At 39.6% G+C, this 25684-nt stretch overlaps 2 protein-coding genes across 3 annotated transcripts; both read right to left on the reverse strand.

Moving 5' to 3' along the window:
- Nucleotides 1-267: 267 nt before the first annotated feature.
- pop4 (POP4 homolog, ribonuclease P/MRP subunit) lies at nt 268-4918 on the reverse strand. Its single transcript, XM_071547199.1, has 7 exons — nt 4790-4918; nt 4042-4097; nt 3600-3829; nt 3409-3486; nt 3189-3250; nt 2639-2740; nt 268-1419 (listed from the first exon to the last, which is right to left on the reverse strand). Exons 1-7 carry the CDS (start codon nt 4794-4796, stop codon nt 1283-1285), a joined length of 672 nt encoding a protein of 223 aa, XP_071403300.1. The 5' UTR covers nt 4797-4918; the 3' UTR covers nt 268-1282.
- A 384-nt stretch (nt 4919-5302) lies between these two features.
- Nucleotides 5303-24213, reverse strand: tpcn2 (two pore segment channel 2). 2 transcript variants are annotated; one of them, XM_071547194.1, is made up of 26 exons: nt 24128-24213; nt 23800-23988; nt 20348-20403; nt 20117-20193; nt 18958-19135; nt 17373-17489; nt 17059-17165; nt 15889-15961; nt 15554-15653; nt 15370-15435; nt 15168-15232; nt 14549-14640; nt 12815-12896; nt 12145-12234; nt 11871-11990; nt 11683-11742; nt 11099-11227; nt 10622-10658; nt 10374-10477; nt 10143-10214; nt 8926-9002; nt 8424-8529; nt 7751-7833; nt 7584-7665; nt 7182-7273; nt 5303-6884 (listed from the first exon to the last, which is right to left on the reverse strand). In XM_071547194.1, exons 2-26 carry the CDS (start codon nt 23942-23944, stop codon nt 6806-6808), a joined length of 2289 nt encoding a protein of 762 aa, XP_071403295.1. In that variant the 5' UTR covers nt 23945-23988; nt 24128-24213; the 3' UTR covers nt 5303-6805. The 2 variants fall into 2 exon arrangements, with proteins under 2 accessions (XP_071403295.1, XP_071403294.1); XM_071547193.1 differs by having other exon boundaries at nt 5304-6884; nt 10374-10470; nt 10621-10658.
- Nucleotides 24214-25684: the final 1471 nt, after the last annotated feature.

Raw genomic sequence — 25684 nt, forward strand, 5'->3', positions numbered from 1 at the left:
ACTGACTCAAGTGCATGGAAAGTCCCGTGAAAGGGCTTTAAGGGGGAAAATAAACACATTTATTGCATTTATCAGTTCCTTGTATTGGCGCTGTATTTTAATTCTGTCTAATTTGGCTCTAACTTAGTTTAACTTACATTTTTTGAAAAACAGCTACCATCTTTTCCCATAGGTTTTCCACTAAAGATACTTTTACCATTAAAGGACATATGGCAGAAAGCCCAAAGATATAGTGAACGCTAATGGCAAACAAAGAGAAGTTGAGGGAAGACTCTTTTTATTGTGTAGTTAGAACAAAGCAAATGGCTGCTCTGTCCTCTAGTGGACATTATACATAACAATAATAACACAAAATAACAATCGCTTTGCCTATATAAAAACATACAGTTTTACAAATCAAAAGACCTGAAACCATTTCAAACCTTGTTCTCAGGGAGCTGACATTTTTCTCCAACAATGCCAATGTCCATTTCCTTTGGGTGGGGAAAGTAAAGGGATATAAATAAAGTAAAGAAAGTGAATGAGCAACACTCTCCCCTCCCTCTAGTCTAGAGTTTCTATCTACTGTTGCATTGCCAACTTTAGCAGTTTGAATAACAATGTTCTCCTGGTGGTAAACCTCAGAATCCATATCTTTATGGACCCAATCATCATTCTTCAATAAGCATGACCTGCCAATTGTTTAATGTGCAAATGTTGGCATCTGAGTTGAACTGTGGGAGATAGTTTTGTCACACAATCTACACCTGGGGGGTATTTCCAAAGCAAGATTAGAAAGTTAGTTAGTGAAACAGTATAACCCAATGCTACTGATTTGAATATGATTCAGTCAGGCATGTTGATGATCGCTAATAATAAATATGATAATAAATCAAATACATTTCATAACACTTGTTTCATAACAAAGTTGGCTGGCTAACTCGCTAATCCTGCTCTGTGAATTCCCCCCCAGGTCTTTAGCGGCTTTGATTCCTCTGCCTGATCTTTATCAATGTCTCAGCAATTACCGGCTGCTGAGATTCCTGCCAGTCAAATCGCACTTTCCGGCTCGTACTATTTCGGAGCAGAAACTCCCCACCCATTGGAGTTTCGGGCTTCTCTGCTCCAATTAGCTAGCTTACTCCTCTACTGTGAAAATGTGATTTGATGTCGATTACAAGCCACTGTAAGCTGTGCCAGACACCCGTCCATGCTGCTGCAAGTCCTACTGGATTTCAGTGAAACTCGTAGATCACTTCATGTCCCTTAAAGCTTTCTGAGCCACGCTGCAGCGCGACCGCCATCACAAGTCAATGGTCCCTTTGACTTTGAACTTCTTGGCCGAGCGCTCGCTGGCACGCTGTTCGAACTTGTTCCCGTAGATGTGGGAGACGAAGCCGTTGATTTCCACCTCAAACACGCTGTTCCTCTTGGGGATCACTGTCGCAGAAAGAGCGGGACGGGAGAAGAGGGGTGATAAGTGTTAAGAGACGGCCCGAGACCGGAAGCTTTGATCCAGTGTTAATTTCGTCAACGAAAATTTTGACGATAAGTATTCGTCGACGTCATTTTATTTCATGACTAAATTGTAACGACAAAATAAATGAAAAAAAATTATTGACAACAAAAATTACGACGAAATCACTGTTCATTATGCCCTGATGAGTAAAGATGAGACAAAATAGTTGGCTCAGTTCGGGCGGACAACCTCAAAGCATTGGTAGTTTTCCTTTTTAACCAATTATTTATCTGCAAGTGCAACTCAAATTCTCACTGCCCCTGGTGAGCGAGCGAGCGAGCGACAGAGAGAGAGAGAGAGAGAGAGAGAGAGAGAGAGAGAGAGAGAGAGAGAGAGAGAGAGATAGAGAAAGAGAGCGAGAGAGAGAGAGAGAGCGCGCAGAGCAATTAGGGGCTGAGCGAATCAATGCGCCACACACAGTTCTACAATTAAAGAGCAGAAAAAAATATATATTGTGGCGGTCAGTGCTGCTTATATTGTGGCGGGCCGCAACACTGTATTGCACTTTTTCTAGCAAACTTTAAGCATTCATTTTTATATGATATATGAAAGAAGTACGGTAAGTCAGTAACACATTCTCAGCCTAGATGACTAAACACATAGTTCAAGGTTTGCTTACTTCTCATTGGAATTTTTTACAGCCAGGAGAAATATCCTTCAGCAAAATCCATTACAGTATCATGAAACTGCCTGAGAAAATAATGACTAAAACATTGACTAAAATTAGACTAAAATTAAAACTGACTAAAATTAGACTAAAATTAAAACTGAGTTCCACTGACTAAATCTTGACTAAAACAAAACAAAAAAAAGACTAAAATGTGACTTTAAACCAACTACAACTTTCAGTAAGCGACTAAGATTAAAACTAAATTTAAAATTTGTGTCAAAATGAACATGGCTTGATCACAAGTCCGAACCCAGTGACTGTTGAAAAGTCTGTGAGCAAGACTGAACCTTAACCAGCTCTGGGGATACAACAAGAAACATCTGACCCCTTTGGTAAAATGCATGTGTATGAGAGAGCAGATATGCATATGAACTGTGTATGATATATACTGAGCGTACTGTAAAGCTCTATAAATAAAACAGGGCGGTAAAACAGGTGTTCAGTGAGTGAGACACATTCAGCTGCCCGACCTTTCAGTCTGTCCTCTTTGGTGATGATTTTGAAGACGTGTTTGAACTCTTGAACCAGAATCCCTGTAGTTCCCACATATGATGGGCATCTGGACCGAACCACTGTGGGAATCAAAACAAAACAAGATGCCAGTACAACACTGGTAAATGACAAACAAGATATGAAGTGCTTACAGAAATACAACCAAGTCAGGGTCGACAACCAATTAACGTAGCAACACTCGGGTTAGACCCACAAAAGTCTATCCTTTTATTGTTGAATAATGTTTTTTGTAAATTCATTCTTAATTTAAAAGAATTTCATTAGTCAAGTTTTAGTGTTACATGATGGTCTAAATGTTGTTTCAGAGGCTTTTCCACCCTGATAAGAATAACGTTCTGGGGGAAACACTGAATCCTTGAAATATCTGGGCATAACAATGATAAAATTTAAACATATTGGCCTTAAAACACCCACTATCAATGAAGATCAGCACTGCACAGTGTTACTGATTCAAGCCTTGTGATGTTAACTGTAGTGGAGTCAGCTGCAAGAAGAGCGAACTCCTACCTGTGATAATGGCACCATGGAAGTCTGCCTTCAAAAGCTTCTGCTGAACAAACTGTGGACTGCTACAAAAGACAGAGAAGTTTATCAGAGATGTAACACTACTGATATGCTGGAGAGAAAATAACAACCAAGCAAGAGACTATATGACAGAGATGAAAAGGCTTTTGAAGTGGTTTCTAATGGGCGATAATACCACAGAGCTCCTAACTGTGATTCTCACCTTGATGGTTTCAGTCCATTGCACAAGTCAATAATGTATTGTCTCCATAGGTTATGTAGAGGCAGGAAAAGTTCATATCTAGAGTTGAGAACATACAACAGTTATCTTATGGGTAGTGTAGCATTTTAACAGCAACAAATGATTAGGATGCAGCTACTGCGACAATCCAAAGTTTTAGATTACCAACCAACCTCTGCTGTTCGGGCTTGATCTGGAAAACCTTCAGTTCCCTCTTCTGTCTGGCGTTGAGCCCTTTGGCTTTCTTGCTGTTCCTCTTCTCTTTCTTCTTCTTGGGCCGGGCGTACTCCAGCATCACGGCTTTGCGAGCCAGAATCCCCTTCACATCGTGTCGCGACTTGGACTGCATGCTGTTCCTCAGGAAAGCCAGGACGAAAGCGTCCGCTTGAGAGTTCATTTGAGACTGGAGATGAGAGGAAGACGATAAAGAAGTTCACACAGGTTATTAGGTTTGACATTTCCCATGGAACTAGGGTGTAAAGAAATATTCATATAGAGATAAATGTCTGCATTCTAACAAAATACTTGCTGATGGGTGCCATTATGTTTCCAAACATGCCACGGTTACACTACATACTGTATCAGAAGTAACTGAGAAAGAATCTGTCTGCTCACCTCAACCCCAAGCATCTTCTCCAGGTCAGGAGGAAACTTGGCTTGAACAAGTCTATCTGTAGAAAACATAAGGATAAAACTTATATTACATTGCCCATATTATAGTTGAAACAGGAAATACGTTACAATTCATTTAGAAATTCCGTAGTGTACCGCCATTTAAGATGGACAGATAGTATGCATTTTACAATTAAATTGTCAATTTCTGTACAAACAAAGCCCACTTGTATGGAGAGGTCACCACGCCAATCTCCATCCAAAAGTCTAGTAATTTAATGTGGCCTTGCTTAACGGCAAAGCCACATACCTGATTGAACATGACTGAAGATCTTTTCTGAATCCTTAAGAGCCACCCTTCAATTCGGCATACTCAAATCCAAAAAGAACCACTTATTTCAATAAAACTTCAACTTTTTAAAATTAGTTCACATTGCTCACTACCGCCCTCAGTGGTGTATTTTGGTCTAAGAAGATACTGGGGAATCCAAGGGAAGCAATTGTATACATTCAATTGTATTAAAATTACAGCTGCTTCGTAGATTAGATGCATGCCGAACTGAAAAGCAGATCATATTGATTTAAAAAGGCTCTTGAATGATATTTTATTAAGTATGTTATTTTGCCGATAAGAAAGGCAACATTAAATCGCTGGATGTTCAGGAACGTATCGGGGCTAAGCGAGCGTTAACTGTCACGCACTTGTACTTTAGACCGATATTACAGAGCTGTCTTCGAAAATTAAACTCACCGTCCATTTGCACGTTTTTGCTGGCTTCCTTCCTAAAGATAAATTAATCAATTCTGACACCAGAGCTAAGGGAAAATGACTTAGACACATGGGTTGTGAAGAAAACAAGCTGCAACTTCCTCTTCCTCTCGAGGTGTTTTTCCTCTTCTTTCGTTTTTTTCAGGCAGATTTGGCACAGTTGGCGCACACTGCTGCCCCCATGTGGACAGACATTGCATCTGATATCGCCTTCTGTATTTTCATGCAGTGTTTTTCAAACAGAATTGGTGCTCCAGGCAAGAATATTTTCTGATATTTTCTTCTCATCTCAAATGTGGCTGTTACAACTCATAACTGCAATTGTACTTTGTTGGATACATTACAAATATGTTATCTTCATCTGTACAGTGAAAATATTGAACGAGATGAATATATATATTTTTATTTACAACACATCTATACACCTAGACACATTCTGTACATACGTATGGTCCTCTGTAGACTTCAGGTTTCTGACTTTCAACTTTCTTTTTTTTTTATTCCAGACTGCACATATTTTACTTTTTGGTACATTTTCATATCCTATCATACAGATTTTTTTTTACTGAGAGAGAGAGAGAGAGAGAGAGAGAGAGATGCAAGAGTACTGATGCAGTTGAGAAGTGCTCCAGTATCAACTTAATGATACTTCATCATCAGCCGCTGTGTCTCCAAAAACAAGTCTACAAGGTGTTTACAAAATGTTTCACACATTTATTTTAAAATACATGTTTTAAAATCACTTTGAACAATTAAGTGAGCCATATCTCATTTTAATGAAGGCACCAGGAAATACATCCCAACTTGTTATTTCCCCTCTTCTGTTTGTTTTTTGTTTGTTTGTTTGTTTTTTACTACAAAATGCATTTAAATTGTATTTACATTTTATAAAAGAACAAGGCACACAATATACATTTAACCAATTTAAAGATCTCCATTTATAATAAATAACACACAAGAAAGCAAGCTTTTCCCCTTTTAGGTAAAAATTGAATCTCACTCAATAAACTGGCTTTATGGCAATTGTAGACTTACAATTGTAGAAGACTCTGTGTGGTTTGGATATGATACTAAGCTGTCTTGTACCATCCACCACAAATACAGCCAAAATATTAGCATGCACCCCAGTGACCTCAATACTGCACACACAAAAAACTGCTAACAATTTTTTATTTTCCAATAAGTCCTTAATTAGTGAGATCCTGTATTGTTGTTCTGTGCTTCGGTGCTGTAATGACTACATCCAGTGAAAGGAAATAAAAATAAAAAAGACTTCAGAAGTACAATGTGCTGAATCTTTGTAAACAAGCACCATATAGGTTATTCTAATTTTACAGCAGCAGTTCTTAGTTCTTACATTCTTCCCAAACGATGAACAAGTGACACCAGGGCATGACCAGATAATGAACTTGGTTTCTTATAGCTACATAAGCATATCCCAGAACTTATAGTACAAAAAAAACAAACAAACTGCAGATTGGGGTTTTAACAATATAAGCATTTCTTGGCGGGAAGCAGAAATGATCTCATTGGTTGAGTTAAACCTCAGTGGGCGGAGCCAAAGAACCACAGTTTTTCTGGCTCAGTGTATTTCTGCCTCCACAGCAGCTCTAACCCTAACCCTGCCTCTGACAAATGTTTGTAGAACTAAAACTCCAATCTGCGCCTCGCAGTGGTTTTACTGATGAAGTACATGAGAAATAATGGAAAAACCTGCTTCCTACTGGATTCAGTGGTACATAGTAAAGTAATAGAAGTAAAATAATATAAAACAAACTAGTAGATCATTGTGATATTGTTGTTCCATCAGCGCTGGTGATCTTCTGACACACAGTAGGCAGTCATAAAACTTAGTGGTCCCTCTGTGACTGGGCACTGGCAGATAAGTGCTCTGTGTGTGTGTGTGTGTGTGTGTGTGTGTGTGAGAGTGTGTGTGTGTGCGTGTGTGTGTGTGTGTGTGTGTGTGTGAGTGTGTGTGTGTGTGAGAGTGTGTGTGTGTCACCAGTGCAGGTGCAGGTGAGGGTGTTGGTGTAGCTGACTGAGCAGTTCCTCTTCTGTCGGCTCCTGGATCTGCTCTCTGGAGAGAGAGAGGGAGAGAGAGAGAGAGAGAGAGAGAGAGAGAGAGAGAGAGAGAGAGAGAGAGAGAGAGAGAGAGAGAGAGAGAGAGAGAGAGGCAAAGGAGAGAAAAAAGAGGAATGACGGGAAGACATACAGATGTACAGATGAGAGTCTCTTAACAGACTCACTATGTCACATTAACTCAATAAGAATAAAATACGTACCACACCCAAAACGTACATAAACATGTCATGCATAAACACACAGTGTCTGTCTTGAGAGCTGTAACAAAACAATAAGCATGAGGTCGGCCTACTTGAATATGAGCTGCACAGAAGTCTCATATCTGGTCCGCTCCACTTCTGTCACGGAGCAGCTGTGACTGCGGTCCCACTTATAGGTGAAGTTCTGTTGGAAGACAGGACACAAAGGTTATTATTATGCATCATATAAACTTTAAGATGCAGTTTATACTGATTGATCTGCTCGGCCGTCCATCCATCACCATCCATTCAGTTCATGCATGCACAAGTTAATGCAACTATATTGGTTTTCTTTACTTTATTGGGTCATAATCCACCTGAAACAATGCATAGTTCAGAAAAAAACAGATCTATCCAACAGGCCATGTGGTTTATTGGTATATTCGTACTTTTAGATGTAGTTTATAATATGAATGTATGCATCCATGGATCCATGTGGTCTATGTGACTCCTACCTCTAAGATGAGCGCCACAAACAGGTTGACCCACATGACAGAGGAAGTGAGCCACCAGCACACAAAGTAGACCTTGGCCCAGCTGGGAGGGAGCCAAGAAACATTATTATTATCATCATCATCATCATCATCATCATCAACTGTATGTGGACTGTATGGTTTCTTACTCGGTGGTGTATCTGCTGTAGGCTTCCATGAAGGCCTGCCAGTTGTTGACCACCATGATGTTGTAGAGCAGGATGATGGACGCCTGAGAGAGAGAGAGAGAGAGAGAGAGGGAGAGAGAGAGAGAGAGAAAGAGAGAGAGAGAGAGAGCGAGAGACAGAGAATGTTTAAAAGTAATAACCAAGCAGTAACGTCATTTTATCACAAGGTGGCGCCAGTTAGTTAAAATAGAAATCAACAAAATGGATCGATGTCTTGATTGCTGAGTAATATGATTTGATGTGAAACAGCAGTGTGCTCTTCATTAATAAAACACCTCAGAATGCAATCATTGGCCAATCAGAATTGAGTATTCAACATATACACTTACCTACCTCAAAAACAACAATATGACAAACCTATAAAAACAGTGTGGACTAAATTAAAAAAGAGGGGAAACAAAGTGATGAAAAATAAAATCAAACCTATTCTGCATAATAGTCTCAACTACCAGACAAAAATTGGTTGTATAGCCAAAACTGGCTAAAATTCATAAGCTGTAAGACCACAGTGTCATTTCCCATTTCACTACCCATATCTTTTATTGTAAAACCACATGATATAAGAGCGAGAGAGAGATAGGGAAGGGATCAAATGAAATCCTTCGACAATTTTCTGGATGGATTTGTTACTCACAGCGAAGTCATTGAAGTTGTTGGGCCAGTAGCCCAGCTCTTCATAGGTGCCACACGCATAGCTGAAGTTAGAGGGGATATTCTCCATGGTGGAATTGGACATCATACTGGGACACACACACACACACACACACACATTTAAGAACCATGGACTAATTAGCCCCACTGTAATTTGACTGCTTCATTTGCACATGAAATGATGTAGCCCTTTTCTGCCTGTGTAAGCACTTTGTTTTTGCACTCATTGTTTTTGACGAGTGACTTTTTATTGCACTATGTTACTCAATCCTGATTGAACAACACATTTGGCCACAGTGTAAATGCAATGGATCTTCAATGCACGCATAGAAAGTACGGTAAGGGATTCAATATTGCGAGAGGAAGCGCCTTTCCTCTTGGCAAGGGAAAGAGAAATCAGAAATCAAATGTAATCCAGCTAAATAGATGAGAGAGGAGAAGAAAAGCATAACTACATATTAAGCAGTATCACTATATCACTATACCTCATTTGTGTTGGCGGTGGTGTAATGGCTCCCTCAAACAGCCAGATCCCAAACACAGCAAACACATAGTACACCACCTACAGAGAGTAGAGAGTAGAGAGTAGAGAGTAGTAGAGAGAGAGGATTAATCTGCTGTTAGGAAAGCATCAGGTTCATTCCAAAATGCTGCACTTTGATTTTAGATTTTGTCTTTTTCTACTTGAAATGCATCACTCAAATCAATTACTATTACAAAAATGTGTCTGTGATGGAAGTCATTGTCAGAAATGTTATGTATTGCTAATACCTTCAATAGAATTCCATATGGGTTTTACATTTCAGATTTTAAGAGCAGCTATGTTTTCAAATAGTAGATGTCTCACTTTGGAATGAAACTCTTGAATGAATGAATTAATTAATGAATGAGTGCATGGATAAATGAATGAATGAATGATTGTATGTTTGAATGAATGGATGGATGAATGAATGAATGCATGGATGAATGAATGAATGAATGCATGGATACATGAATGAATGAATGAATGAATGAATGAATGAATGGATGAATGAGTGCATGGATGAATGAATGGATGAATGAGTGCATGGATGAATGAATGAATGAATGAATGATTGTATGTTTCTAAAACATTACCAAACAGCTACGGCATGAATGAATGAATGAATGAATGAATGAATGTATGTTTGTATGTTTCTAAAACATTACCAAACAGCTACGGCATGAATGAATGAATGAATGAATGAATGAATGAATGATTGTATGTTTCTAAAACATTACCAAACAGCTACGGCATGAATGAATGAATGAATGAATGAATGAATGAATGAATGAATGAATGAATGATTGTATGTTTCTAAAACATTACCAAACAGCTACGGCATGAATGAATGAATGAATGAATGAATGAATGAATGAATGTATGTTTCTAAAACATTACCAAACAGCTATGACATGAATGAATGAATGAATGAATGAATGAATGAATGAATGTATGTTTCTAAAACATTACCAAACAGCTATGACATGAATGAATGAATGAATGAATGAATGAATGAATGATTGTATGTTTCTAAAACATTACCAAACAGCTATGACATGAATGAATGAATGAATGAATGAATGAATGATTGTATGTTTCTAAAACATTACCAAACAGCTACTGCACACCAGCTGATGTCAGTGTGCTGATGTGGACAGTGTGTGTGATGACATCACTCACCACCAGCACTCCGGCAAAGGCCCGGAGGTTTTTCACCAGGTCCAGCAGCGTACTAGCGACTAGAGCCATGAGCTGGAGAAACAAAACGAAGTATGCATAACACACACATAGGGACACAAAATCACAGGATCTTATTTGTGATGAGGTAGTAGAGTGTCAGCAGCTTGAGCTCTGAGCTATTAGAGAGAAGACACAAGATGATGCGTCATCCTACAGCCATCTACTGTGTACCTTGATATCTGGGATGATGCGCAGGAAGCGGAAGACGATGAGCATGTTGACCAGGCGAACCATCTCCCACAGAGACAGACTGTGAGATGTTGGGTCCCTGTTGTGGTGCACACACACACACACACACACACACACACACACACACACACACACACACACACACGCACGCACACACACTCACAGTGTCAAGTCAGGTGTCCAATCATAATATGTAAGTATTTATGAATGGAGGAAAATAGAAACCTACCATGGAAGTCTGGTGGCAAATATAGTGATCTGCAGGGCCTAATGGGAAAAATAAGAAGAAAATGAAAATGTGAGAAATAGGAGAGGGGAGCAAATGCTCATATGAAATTTTAATTCAATAATCCAATTTGAATTGTCATGTATGCACATTATTTGACAAGTTGAAAATAGAAATGCAAATTTCATTTTCATTTTCTTGCGCACCCTGCCTGATGGTTAACAACATTCAAATGTTCATTCGAATTTGAAGTTTGAAATAAAATGCAACGGTGAAATTGTATTTTCATTTCTCAATTTGCATTAAAGGAATACAGAAAGCTTTTGGTAGATTGTCCCGACCTGATATACCAGAGACACATGGATGATTTTGGGCCAATCCCCCAAAAACTGTGTGTATTCCTTTAACATTTGAGTAAAGTTAACACTACAGTTCCATATGCATTCAGCATTAAAAGAGTGTGTTGGTTCAGCAGTGTTACCATTAGCAGGATGGTGAGGAGGCCGTCAAAGATGTTGTTCCTGTAGGACAGGTACCCTCTCCAGCCAAAGGCAAAGATCTTCAGAGACATTTCCAACAGGTAGTAGAGGATGAAGCAACAGTTGATCAACTGACAACCAATGGGGAAAGAGTCAGGTTAGGGGCAATTCACATTCACTTTAACTCATTTGTGAAGCAGAAGATCTTAACAATTAAAAGAAAAACCAACTGGAAATCTATTTTCCGAAATAGGTTCTTCTATCCAATCTGTAAAGGAGGTGTTGAGATTGTAGACTCACTAATTAATCAGTGTTTGAATTTAAGTTATATAGATCTGACAACACACACACACACACACACACACACACACACACACACACACACACACAAAGTTACAGAGTTCTGATTAAGCTGCAATAAAATGCACAGAGGATCGCAGCACAGAACCACACGCTGCTTTAACCGGCTAGACTGGCTTCTATTCTGTCTGCAAAATACAATGCACCCTGAGCCAAGGCAGCAGAGCATGTGAGGTGAATGTTAATCAATAACCAACTTAAACAAAAAAAAAAAACAACTGCTAACCTCCATGTTGTAGTCGTCTCTCTCTGCAATGGACTTGTTAGAGTTCAACACCAGGATGGTCTGAAACACACGCAAAGGAAACATTATATGGGGTATGTTAGCCAGCTTGGTCAGTGTGTATGTGCGTGTGTGTGTGTGTGTGTGTGTGTGTGTGTGTGTGTGTGTGTGTGCCCGCGTGTGCAACTTACGCCTATGCACATGACGTTGGCCAGTGCCACCGCGTTGCCGACTATAGTGAAATAGTAGTGACTGAAGACCACCTGGAGCTTCTGCAGGACTGGAGAGTTGTACTGGGGCAAGGGTGGGTGCTGGGGAGGAGACACACACACACACACACACACACACACACACACACACACACACACACACACACACACACACACACACACACACACACACACACAGAGTCAGTGACATACATAACAAATCTCAAAGTGAAATCAAATGTTGAATAAATCCTACCTCTTTGATGCGATCCTTATCCAGCTCGTCAAACAGCTTCCTGAAGTCGTCTCGGTCCATGTAGCCGACGGTTGAGTACGGCTGCACCTCCTGGAGGAGTGGGAGGTGCAGATAGACATGGGGCAGGAAAATAAAAAATTCATTCACCAATTATACGTACGAACCAAGATGTCCGTAGGCCCTGAAAAGGTCTGAATAAGTCTAAAATAAACATAAGATTTAAGTGAAAAAGTATTGAAATTTAAGGTCTTAAAAAAGTAAAAGAAGTTATTGGAGGTCTCATTTTCTTTCCCATGTAATTACAGGTTTCCTTGTTCTGTCTGTCCACCCCTTGAACAGGGTTAGTAATACAATATGCATCCTATCTTCTTTACTAAACACTTCATGTCGCATAAATATTAAATTCTTCTTGTGCTTTTTCTTATTCTGCCCATTTATAGTTTCACCTCTTTCATTAGCTGTATTCAGTCAGAAACAGGCTGTTTTTTGCCAGCTTTGTTCCTTTATTTGGGTTTTATAATTGGTCTTAAATTCCAGGTAGCATTAAAAAGGTCTTAAAAAGTCTTCAGTTTGTCTCTCTCAAACCTGCAGCCCATTGAGTGTAAGTTGCAGTGTGTATGCAGCCCTGCCCACCTCCTCCTGGACGGTGTGATGTGCTGTTAGCTCTAACCTTGATGATGGCCGCTCTGTAGTAGCTCTTCATCTGGACCTTGGACATCACCTCCAGCACCGCATCAACACGCACACGCTCTCTGACCAGGGAAAAAAACAGACTGACAATCTGCTGCAATGAAGGCATTCTATGCGAGAAGCAATTTGTTTTGGGGGGTTTTATTGTGCTCCACACAGAATCTCTCACTATATTCGAATGGGAGCTAAAGATATTGTCTCAGCTCAAAAGCCATGAGGGCAAATATCCTAAATGACACATGTTTCTGTTGTCAATAAATTGCATATAGGCTTACATAAGAGCATGAGGTGGTCAGCTGGGTTCCAGATGCTGCAGCTGCATATCTCGCCTTATGATTTAATTAGCTATATTCAAGGGAAATTGCACTGGATCAACCTTAGGTTCATGTAATTGTAGAATGAGCTCTTATAGGATATCCCTTCTCTGTAAGTCTGACTTGATCTTTCTATTACTGATCAGCTGGTACTAAGAATCACCCACACCAGTCATGTTTGGTTCATATTTTTACCTTCAGCATGCTTGCCGGGTAAGCCGGGGGCAGCTTGGTGCAGAGCCATAACCACCAAACTGTGTTACCATTTGTTGCTATATATGGTTTTATCTTGTGACTAGAGTGTTCCTGACTGAATTCAATTTTATGTTACTGTTTATTCCATCAGACTGTAATGACGTTATGTTAATTACTTTCACTACAGCGTTCATTAAAGCTGCACTATGCAACTTTGCCGGTCCCAAATGGCAGAAGTAACTGTTTGAATTTTGAGGACCTCAATAACCAGGAAATCCTGGGTATTGCAGCCCCAATTCATGATTCATGCTGATGACACAGATGTATTTTTACATAAAAATCTTTTAAGTTTCATCTCATTTCTCATCTCATTATCAACTAGCAATCTGCACAATCCGTGGGGTTGACTGTGATCCCTCTACTCTTACTATCTCGTCCACCTTTTGTCACTCCCTCTCTCCAGTATGGCATCAAGGAAGATGCTTTTTCTGCATGAGCACAAGAAAGTCTCTTTCCAACATCTCCTTGTTGCAACTGACAATGCCAGATATTGTAATAACGTGTTACAATATGATAAAATGGCCTTCTAAATTAGTAAAATCTGTAATAAAGTAGTAATCTAATGACATCTTCAGACTGATATTGTAATAATTTTTTCCCAGTGATTATTACATTATAAGGGATACACTGTTAATTTCTAAATGGGTTGAAAATATAATATATCCTGTTATATGATAATATAATAAACTGCTGGATAATGTAATAACATCACATTATTACATTAACTGGTGATTATTATGTCATAAGTGGTGTAACATTCAAATATGTTTAATATGTTACACCACTTATCAGTCAATGTTATTATTACATCATAAGCTAAAAAATGTTGTTACATGTTACACGCCTTATGAAGTCATAATGGATGGTTAATGTAATAATGTGATGTTATTACAACATCCAAGTGTATAACATTAACAAGATTTATTACATTTTCAACCTATTGGGAGGCACATTTTAATACATTTTGACAAGTTATTACATTATCCATTGTCCTCCTTCAAATAAATGCAAACATGATACCTAATGATTGTTAAATACCCATGCAGTTTTGTCCAGATAAGATGCCATCTGTGTGTTTGTGTGTCATTGCATCTGTGCGTGTGTGTGTGTGTGTGTGTGTGTGCGTGTGTGTGTGTGTGCCTTACATAGCAGCCCGGCCTGTCCCCTGGCAGCTGAGGACTTGGAAAGCAGCTCTGATTCCCAGCCGCCTCCTGATGATGGACGTCTGGACTGACATCTGCATCAACACACGGATGGACAGGAGGACTTGCTTTAGATGTTTTATGTCCTTAAAGTGGTAATCTGTGTAATCCGTCTTTTGTTTTGTTTTTATTTTGTCTCCATCTTTGTTGCTAAGCGCTCTCTTTGCTGTGGTGTTTTTGCACTGTACTTCCCAGTTCCTACTTGTCAAACCATTGTTCTGTAACCCTTATTACAGCTGAAATGCACTGGGTTTTAACATTAAAGCTTTTCAATTGTTCTCCAAGAGTAGCTGGATTTTTTTTTCATTCCTTTGGTTGTTTTTAATTCATGAATCTTGGAGGAGCTGTGAGGTTGCGACAGATGTTTTGCAGACAGACGGTGGGAATGTGTGGAACTGTGTGAACATGAAGGGAAAAGAGCATGGGGCTCAGTAGCCTCAATTCTCCCTGGATAAATAAATATTTAAAAATGAAAAGCATCATAAAAAGCAGTTATCTGTGACTGAAAATCTGATTTTCTTGAACATCATGATATCCTCTGGATGGAAGATGTGGGACTCACCAGTAAATATCCCCTGAACTGGTTGTAGATGATGGCTGTCAGTAAGTTCATCAAGAAGTAGGTTCCTGAGAGGAAGCAAAAGAAATTATAAACTCTATTGTATTGCTTTAGCAGTAGTATCATGTATACTTTACTGCTACTTTGCTACTCACCTTACCTACAGGCTGCTGCATATATATAGACAATAATGATCAATGCTTACCAATTACACTGAAGGTGATGAAGAAGATGGAGTAGGCTCTGTTTAAGGAGTAGGCAGGGATCATCACTGTGACAGGACAAAACAAATGCCTTAAGACCACGGTTTACTTCCGAAGCAGCACAGAATATTAAACTGCTTCAAAGTGCTAGGCGTGTTTATCATATGAGTGATGAAGCAGCGGTACCGTCTGGGTTGTTGGCCGTGGTGAGCAGCACCAGCAGAGAGGTGAGGGACCGAGGCAGGTCTCTGAAATACAACTCCCACTCCCCGTTCTTCTCCGCGTCCTGGAGGCGACAGAGAGGAAGAGAAGAAGAGAGATGGAGATGGAGATAATAATTTGAGACATTGAAAAGGAATTATTGAATTATTACTGGTGATTAGAGGAAACTTTGGTATATGTGTGTAGGAAAGTGTGTGTGTTTGTGTGTCTGGGACATGTCTGGGCCTGAGTACAGGCCCATGCGTCAGCTGTATAGTGTGGATTTACCAGGGCGTGACTGAAAAAAGAGCTGAGCTCACCTCTGTTTTAGCAAACAGCAGCATGCCGATCATAGTGAAGAGGCAGAGGTGGAGCGCCAGCAGCAGGATCACACTGCAGGGACAGAGACACACACACACACACACACACACACACACACACACACACACAGAGGGTGGGAAAGGTTGAGGTTGATTCAGTGTAGAAGCAACAGCACAAGTGGCTCTCCATTGATTAAGCATTGTTATCACAAGCACTGTGGCTTTATACAGTGTAGCCAGAGTATATCAGTATATCAGTGTGTGGCTTCTGTCTGTATGGTCAGGCTATGGGGAAGTGGGGACCCAGCAACAGAAGTGAGAATGCTCTAAAGTAGATGCTGGGTTTCCATTGATGAAATGTGATTTAAACCGATTGTACTGACTGTAGTAAGAAGTTTGGAGATCTGCATTTTTGTATTTGGTTCCTTTCGGTGGAAGTCCAATTACAAGCCAACCAGGTCTGCTAAACAAAAGTCACATGACTCACATGTAGCTTGTTCATTGGACAGAGTTTTGGTGACCTGTCATCCTGCCAGGTTAGAGATTTTGGCAGCGGAGGATTTCAAAACAAACCTGATTCCAGTCCCTGTAACTTGAGCCAAGCATTATGGACTTTGGTGTTCACACCAGTTTAGAGAGAACACATGAAGAAATAGCTGAATATGAGCATCAGTCCAGACTTCATTTTGTTATGCTAGGCTTTCCAAGCATGAGGAAATGCTGGCTGTCAGATGTTTCCTTATACCCATACACCCTTACGTGCTGGTGTTGTTTTATGTTCTCACTCCTAACACATTACACAGAGACGCATTTTCAGGCATCTTGGTGCTGTGAACTAAAGGAGGAAATGCTCCAGATTTTGAATAAAAACTGCTCTAAAAATGCTTGGGGTGAACAGACCTAGATCAAACTGGTATTATGAACTCCATTTAAATGAATATAAGATTCACTCATATGGTGCAAGTTATAATCTTCTTTAAAATCTTTTCAAAAGTGCAGACTCTAGAAAGTGAGTTTTGAAAGCCAGAAATCTCAGCAGCAGCAGTAATCATTGATTCATTTGTATTGATCAACAACTCCATCAACCCCCACAGATATATTATGGTTATTCTGTGATATGAGACAGTAAAACCCTCCAAAGAGGGCAGCCTGTGTGTGTGAGTCAGATACCTGGCGATCTCAGGCAGCGTCCTCTTGATGCACTTCAGTGTCTTCTTCATCAGGGAGGAGTTTTGGAGGAGGAAGAATGGCCGGATGAGTCTTCGCACTCTCAGTTTCTGATAGGTACAATTGAGAGATCACATTTCGATCAATTTTAGGATCAACTTTAGGAATGGAATCCATATTCTATAATGCTCTTAACGTATTTGATGCATTTCATCCTGCTGCACACTCAATAACTTCTCAAATGCTTTATGTTCACTGTGTCCTGCAGCTATTTCATCACACACCATGTAAGAGCTTGAACGGTTGAACAGCCTCACCTCGTCACACACCATGCTGACAGATAACACCCAATCAACGACGGAGGCCGAGATGACTACAGTGTAGCCGATCAGCCATTTGTTCTTCCTGAACTCCTCCCAGCCAATCAGATAGCTCTGAGGACAAAAACAGGCGAAGTGAGGCGACGGTTCAAATAGACAAATAATTAGGAAATACACAATAATTACATGTGCCAAGTTGCATGTCTAAGTCTTATTTAATCAGACAGGTTGGCCTGGGGAGGAAGATATACACATGCACACCTTCGCCCTTGGGTGCTGCCCAGTACAAACAGAGTTTTATAATGGTGGCCACTGGGCGGTCATGGATGAAGTGTCTTGCTACAGTGTACTTTGCTCAGAGTTGCCAAGGAAGGGGCCACTGTTTCTTAGGCAGAGGTGTATAGCAACTGATAATGCATTAAGCACAGCATAGTGTAACAGCTTGTCAAAATGTAATTTATCTCTCTGAATGGGTCAAAAATACAATAAAACCTGTTAATGTAATAAGTTGCCAGATGATATAATAACCTCACAGTATCACATTCACCGGCAATTATGACTTCATATAGCGTGTAACATATTTTTAACTGATGATGTAATAAAAATAATGACAAATAATGTGATAACTTGAGTTTCGTATATTCTTCTTATTCTTACATTATATTATTAGTCAATATTGTTATTGCATCATCAGTTCAAAATATGTGACAACTCTAATGAAGTCATAATCACCAGTTAATGTTGTTACATTCCCTAGCAATTTATTACATTAAAGGTTTTGTTACATTTTCAAGCCATTTAGATTTTATTACATTTTGGAAAGTTGTTACAATATCTGTCAGTTGTAACATTACCAGTTGCCACATTCAGGTCTTATCATATTTATGGTAAATACAAGCTGCTGACTGGGAAAACTGTGTTCTAGTAGTACAAGTAGGACACAGAAATTGTTTATAGGCTCCAATATCTTTCACTACTGTCAACACAGGCAGCAAACATGGCAGGGAATCCATCAATGTTAGCAGTTCAAGGTAATAAAAATCTAAATCATGAGTATATTCACACTAATACAATCAACTCTACTTAAGAGGAGGAAGCAATATCTACTACAGTTTGTTCATGGTTGATTTTAAAGTAACTTTTTAACAACAACAACTGACCGTACGATTGCTAACTTAACCAGTTAAACCAGTTAACCAGATACCCAGCTAAACAGGTGAACGCTTCCAAGTTGTAGCAACAAGATGTCACGCAGGTTTTATACTTATTCTGATATCATGTGAACGTGGCATTATATAATTTAAGAAAAGCAGAAATCTGCTTTTGAGTTTATTTGGCTATTATTTGGTCAAAGTGACAAATTCTTAGATTCTTAGATGTAAGTCACCAAACTATCAGCTCAGAGGGAACACTTGTCCTGAATGGGATTTTTTTCAGATATAGCGTCCACATAAACTTCTGCCAATCGATCCTTGCTCTCCATTATGATGATAAAAACTACAAGATCAAATTTAGACTCACTTAACCACTTAACCTATGGCAAGTGGAACAGAGTTTATCTGAAACCCGTGGCTGTGCTCACCTTGACAGCGAGGTCGAGGGAGAAGACTATGAGGCAGAGCATCTCGATGCTCTCGGTGAGGCCGCAGGGAGGCTCCCAGGGCGGAGCGGCGTGCCGCGGGTCCGAGGAAACAGACAGGGACGACGGACGCTCCACGAACGCCAGCAGCAACACCACCGCTATGCTCAGACCCAGGCCCCTGGGCAGGGAGAGAGGGATGGGATGGAGGGATGGAGGGATGGAGGGATAGTTGAACATTGGAACATACAGCATTCTTTGTGAGTGACACTCAACTTGATGTGAAAACAGTCAAAGCTCAGGTTTAGATTTGACTTGCATACATTAACTGCTGGTTATGTGTGCTGCATAAATACTTTAATTCATATGAAGTGGCCTAAAAGTATTAATGGGGTTGATATCATTCTTTAAAGTTAGTTTAACCTTTTTTTTAAGTCTTCACAGCTTCATATTGAGTGGCCAACTATTGTTAGTTTGTAGAAACTTGTAAATTGAGGCATGAGGAATGCAAGATTCATTATCAACCGCAAGATGTGTTCCATTAAAGACAGGATTAAATATCCTACAATAAGCAAATAACTACCATCAATTATTTGTGATGTATATATTACAGACACAGGTGCACTACTTTCAACGAGCATACGCAGCTTTATTCAGATATCTTTTATAAATCAGGAATAAGTAACTTGAAAAAGGATTATGGTAAAGATTACAGGGGCTTTAAAGGAAAAATCCTCTTATACTGTTATATACTGTATTATCAATCTGTGATGTTCAGTACATTCTAGCACTAATTTAAATTTTTGCTGTACGCACTTTCCCACAACCTGCCTCATCTACTTCTACTTCAGTTAGTGATATCCTACGTTTCCCAGAATGCCTTTCGACAACCCCCAGGGAAAGGGCGTGAGGTTATACATGTGCATGTCTTGAAATTCCAATGGGTGGGGAGTTTACTCAGCAGCTGGCCAAGTAAAACAGATATATTATGGTCATTTTGTGCTATGGGGCAGTAAAAATCAGACTTATTTCACCTTTAAACGTAGTACAATTTTATAAACGACACCCCTGGCCTGAGCAGTTGTTAGAAATTGTGAACCACAGAGAGGCTGCAAGGTAAAAGAGAGAAACATTTGCAATGAGCAGAATGACTGTAACTTACCACTGGCATATCCTTGAGTAGTACCATCGATACAGACGCAGTGATCTGGCATCGACCCGGTGGTTGATCGACCGATACTGTACAAGTTCAACAAGACACAGCACAGAGTATAAGTCTGTTTTCACATACTAGAACATATGATCGGCACCATATATTTTTTACCCATTGACATGCACAGGACTAACCCCAGTCAAAACATTATATACTGTGTGTGTCTGTTCATGCCTTTACCTGTATGGCGTCCTCGATGAATACGACAGCTTGCTGGATGTAGAGGGCCTCGTCATCTGTGCAAAACAGTTTGAGAAGCATGACCGTCTACAGCGGGATCACCAACAAATACTGTCAGACAAAACACTGATCTATGTACAGCCCAGAGGTGCTGCAGCACTGGGATGTTTGCAGTCCTCAATCACCATGTGTATTTTGGCTCAGCATGACTTGGCTAAACAAGGCTGCAGAATGTATAATTTCTCTGAGATGATGTTGTCCCTAGAACTGGTTGGATAGGGTTAGGGTAAGGTTTCTAACCCTAAACCTCTAAACTACAGCTAAAACAGACAAAATAAAGAAAAACACCTGAATAGGTAAGGGGTCTAACAGAGTGCTGGGGTAAAGCTGTGGGGCATATTTTCCTGGAATGGTTTAAGTCCACTCAACTCCAAGGGAAAGCAAAGCTACTCTTATGAATAAAGAACTATACTCATTTTATAATAAATATTAAAAGAATACTATACTAACATCACAGGAAAGCTTAATAAATATTAAATATCATGCATAATGGAATAAGCAAAAAAACATATACATAAAAAATACCATACTATAAGGCTAGTATAAACTCATTATTAAGTACCATGGACAAATATAAGTCCCTATGGGGATATTGTAGGAATATTATAGTATATTATGTATACACTATAACACTAGTGGCCACTGAATGGCTTGTTGTTGTTTTAAGCATAAAACCAATATAGATAATGTGATACTTTATTGATACTGGTAGTGAAATAGGCTTTTTTCTCCCCTCCCTCCACAGAGAGGTCAGAGGTCAGAGGTCAGAATCAGAGTCTGGAGCTGGTAGGGATTCAGTGTCTTGCTCAAGGACACTTCAGTAAAGGGGTGCTTGTCGACGTGGGGATTTGAACCCTGGTCTTTCTAAGTCTCTCTAACCACTAAGCCAACCTGCCACCCTCAAACCACACCTATACAATGTCTGCTAATTAATCAATCCCTATAGAATGCTTCAAATGAAATTTCTTTTATATAGCACGTTTCATAAAACAGTGTACCCCAAAGCACTTTACAGGTACGGTTAAAAAAGCCAGTAACAGAAGCAAGATACCCAATATCATGAAGGGTCACAAGAAAAGGAGAAGTTTAAAAAAGTGCAAAGATAAAAGATAAAAAACAACTCATTCAAATATAGCTTTGGAGGCTGGAACAGTATTTTCCAACACTATAAATAATACACCAAATAATGTGATTTCTTGTGGGCCAGTAGTGTCCCATGCTTCCAGTAACGGTTCACACACTGGGTACAATGGACGCCCAGGCATAGTTGAAGTGGTTGCGATGGCTGACGGTGGCCCAACCCTGTAAAGTTCATTATTGGAGGGTGTTTTTCTTTATTTTGGCAGCTACCTACATGTTGCCTCACATGGCTAAAGAACAGTAACAGGCTGATGCAAATATGCAGAGAGCTAAATTACAGTAATGTAGCCATATGGGCTACGCTTGGACACTGCATGCACAGAAAAGAGGATAAGAGAGAGAGAGAGAGAGAGAGAGAGAGAGAGAGAGAGAGAGAGAGAGAGAGAGAGAGAGAGAGAGAGATACAATCTGATGTTGGTGGAATTAAAAGATGAAGACAGAAGAATAAGCTCCACTTCACCAGAATAGAATAGAATAGAATAGAATAGAATAGAATAGAATAGAATAGAATGGACACTATCAGAAACGAGAGGTTATTTCTTTATCACATACCACAGTTTGCACCACAGTTGTCAGATGACTATTTGGAATAACCTTTCCATGTAGCACTTACATACAGAACAGAGCAGACATGGTGACTCAGCTCTGGCCTGTGTTTCCCGCCACACACACACACACACACACACACACACACACACACACTGCTGACTCTATGCGTCAGAGCAGGATGTGTCATTGTGGCGGTGGGTGCCACTGACAGGCCAACACTTTAAACGGTCGAAAAGGCCACAATGCTGAAACACACGGCAAGCACACACACCAAACACACGCCACAATGGACTGAGAGCGGCAGTTGTCACACTTGTTTGCAGTGGCGGTAACAATAAAACACTTACCCCACTTACACCCCCCCCCCAAAAAAACTAACACATCTCACCAAGGAAATCCTGCACACTGCCTTTTCAATTCAACACCACTCATTCCTTCAGCTATCATGCTTATGGAGATATTAAATATCCATAGAAACAATAATAGGCCTCAGTGCTATCATATCCCCTGCTTATATCTGTGTCCAGTGATTTCATGGGCATGAAGGAACAGATAAAAGTACCACATATTCTCAGAAAAGCATGAATCTGTGCTTCCTTAAAAGAACATATTTTCATAAAACATCAGTTTGATACTACTTACTATGATGCATTTTATGAATTTATGTCATAAAATCTTATGTCAGCCTATAAAGGTGGTAAATTCTGCAAATTTTAATGTGGGTAAAGTTAGTTTGTTTGAGTTTTGGTTCCTGTATATCATTACAAATCACATACAATACTGTACATGGTAGACAAGTCGGAAAATGCTAAAATACATTCCACGTCATAGAAATACAAGACGCTGCAGTATATTTAGATGGACAAATAGAATAAAGAATATAAAGAATATAAAAATTAGTCATAAAACAAGTTCCCTAAATGATCATTACCTGCCATGAAGTGGAGTTTTATGAGTTCAGTGCCACTAAAACTCCAAAGGAAAAGATATCACATTGAAGAATGGTCAAAGCAGTGCTGATCCATTACTTTTACTGTGCAGTGTATAAACTTGGGCCATTAGTTTTGGGCTTATTGGGCAAAAATGATTGAGATAAAATGCATTTACGCATTTGGAAATATTTAACATCCTTCTGTGTGTGGGAAAGTCAAACAAGGAAGTCAGTTTGCTTTGGCACCTGGGGGTTTGTTATTGTATCAGTATTATCAGTACATGAATTATGAAATAATTGCATTCCTGTAGGGATTTATAGTGTGTCTGTGCTACTCAATAGTGAATTTATAGTGACCTTACTTGATATTTTTACTTTCTATGGGAACACTGTAATATTCCTATAATATTCCTATAGGGACTTGGTGCAGTGGTGCTCAATAGTGAGTTAGTGTCCTTATTGTACTTTATGTTATTTTTTCCTCCTATAATATTCCCATAAGAACTCATAGGTTTGCTGTGATATTTGTATAGTATCATTCTAAAATATATTATAGGGTTACTATAGGCCTAGGTCTTTTTCTACAGTAGGTAAGGAGGTAAGAGTTGGGACAGTGAAACCTATGATCAAAACAGCCATTCTTGCATTTCTCCCATGAAATGAAACTATTCCTGATTTTTACTAGGGGACCCCATTCAGGTCCCCGGACCCATGTTTTGGAACCGACCTGCTGAGAGTTAGTACTAAAGCTTCAACATCCACCTCCACTCACCTCCTTCGATACTGCACGAGCCCCCGGCGACTGAATAGGACATGCGTCGGCTCCCCGGGGCCCCTCCATGATCCGGCTCCGACTTGGAGCCGTAATCCGATGACCCTCCGTTCGCGCTACCGGCCAGCAGACTGTCCGTTTCCATCCAGGAAATCCAGCGGAGCTTGTTTATGCCTTGCCGCTCCTCAGCTACGAAACAGAAAGTAGTAGCCTACAGTAAACCTTGAAGGCGACGTCTATTCTCTGAGAAACCAGGTGCGGTTATTACAGGATCATAAACTATATAGAAAGCGAAAAGCGAAGGTTTATGTAAAGTTTGGATACTCACTGACAAATCCCTGAAGTTTCACACAGCATAACAACCCAGAAGGAAATGTGTTTTTAGGAAGCGTCGCTCTTCTACTCCTCCCTCCCCTCCCTCCAGCCCTGAAGTATCACTTTACAGTGGCTTTACACCCATGGGCGCCTAACTCAAAGAACAACTCCACCTATAGAGCACATGCTGCCACCAACACACGAAGAAGGCCGAAGTGGAGGGGGAAGGCTTTGATTTGCAGAATCAACCTTACTGCCTTTTTAGACTGGCATAAAACTTTATGACATTAATTAGGGAAAGATTAAAGGAATCTTTATTGATCCCCGTGGGGAAATTGGGTCGTTGCAGCAGCAAATAGCCTAGTAATAGGATACAATGAAGAAAATAGACTATAAATAAGAATGCAGCAACTGGAAGGCAATATGGCAACATAGCCCTACTAGATATAGGAATGAAAAGTAGTCAATGAAAATATAAGAATTACAGCATGTGTGCAGTCAGTGTGCAAAATAATAGCAGATGAAAATAGGCCTACTCAGAGAAAAATGAATGAAAAACATATAAATTATGGAAAATATGCAAGAAAAGTATGCAATATATAGGATGCAACATATATACAGTACATGATGTGCAAAAATGAGCGTAATATTATTTTTTTTTATTATTAACATGCCATATGAAGTGTCGAGGTGTGCAAATTTGCATTGTAAAAAAAAAACCTGTCTACCTGTGTAGGCCCGCTTCACTTCTCTTGTTGAAGGTGTTGCTGGTTTTTTACATTTGTTTGTTTGTACCTTTGTTCTTGCGTTTAGGATGCTACATCAAAAGAAATCTCCTGAAGTTTTGTAATGAAAATGACATACATTTTCAGATAAAGTAAGAATCTGAAAATTATTGTATAGATTAAACTTATGTAATGTAGGCTAATACATTTATTAGCCAACTTTTTTTTTAATAAATGCTTTCAACTAATGCTATTTGTCGTTACAACCACAATTTGTCTTTACCACACTTAATGGTAATGACAATTCCCACTTTTTAGCTAACAATTGGCTACAGTGTTGGAAAACCTCCAGCAGTGAATACAGTCACATCTTAGGCATCAAGGCAGATGGGGGCTTCCAAAAAAGTTTACTGAAAAAAAAGTTAAGTTAGTTAGTTAGTCGTTAGTTCAAGCCAAGTTGTGAAAAAGCACATGGGACAAAGAACCCCCGTTTGTATGGACCAAATGCAAGCTTCAGAATAATAGCAACAATCTCCACTCCTAACATGGCAATAACGTATTGCAACAAATTTAAGTATTGATTGCCTTATGTTAATGAGCAAGACACAGCATTATTTCACATACACTAGGTGCCAAGATCAGAGGCATACCAAATAAAATATGAGCTCCATGGAATAGGCTGAAATATAAAAGCGGTTTAATGGAGATCAGACAGATTTTTGGTAGATTCTTGATGTCATGATACATAATGATAATGCTACACAGAAGACCTGAGTGTATCATCTTTGTAACTGACACTGTGATCCACAAGAACATTTAAAACATTACTGACATGTTTTGATTTC

This window comes from Centroberyx affinis, unplaced genomic scaffold, assembly GCF_046629955.1.
Source record: "Centroberyx affinis isolate AG114_WGS23_722 - 3 ecotype Tasmania unplaced genomic scaffold, CSIRO-AGI_Caff_v1 ptg005716l_1, whole genome shotgun sequence".
NCBI classification, from domain to species: Eukaryota; Metazoa; Chordata; class Actinopteri; order Beryciformes; family Berycidae; genus Centroberyx; species Centroberyx affinis.

Coding starts and splice junctions, on each gene's coding strand:
- pop4 (XM_071547199.1), bottom strand. Junction 2,741..3,188: donor CCATGGTGCCATTATCACAG/GTAGGAGTTCGC, acceptor TGATTCCCACAG/TGGTTCGGTCCAGATGCCCA. Junction 1,420..2,638: donor CAAAGAGGACAGACTGAAAG/GTCGGGCAGCTG, acceptor TTTCTGCGACAG/TGATCCCCAAGAGGAACAGC.
- tpcn2 (XM_071547194.1), bottom strand. CDS start 23,944: ATGGAAACGGACAGTCTGCTGGCCGGTAGCGCGAACGGAGGGTCATCG. Junction 17,490..18,957: donor CCCTCGACCTCGCTGTCAAG/GTGAGCACAGCC, acceptor TTTTGTCCTCAG/AGCTATCTGATTGGCTGGGA. Junction 9,003..10,142: donor CCTTTGCCGGAGTGCTGGTG/GTGAGTGATGTC, acceptor TACTCTCTGTAG/GTGGTGTACTATGTGTTTGC.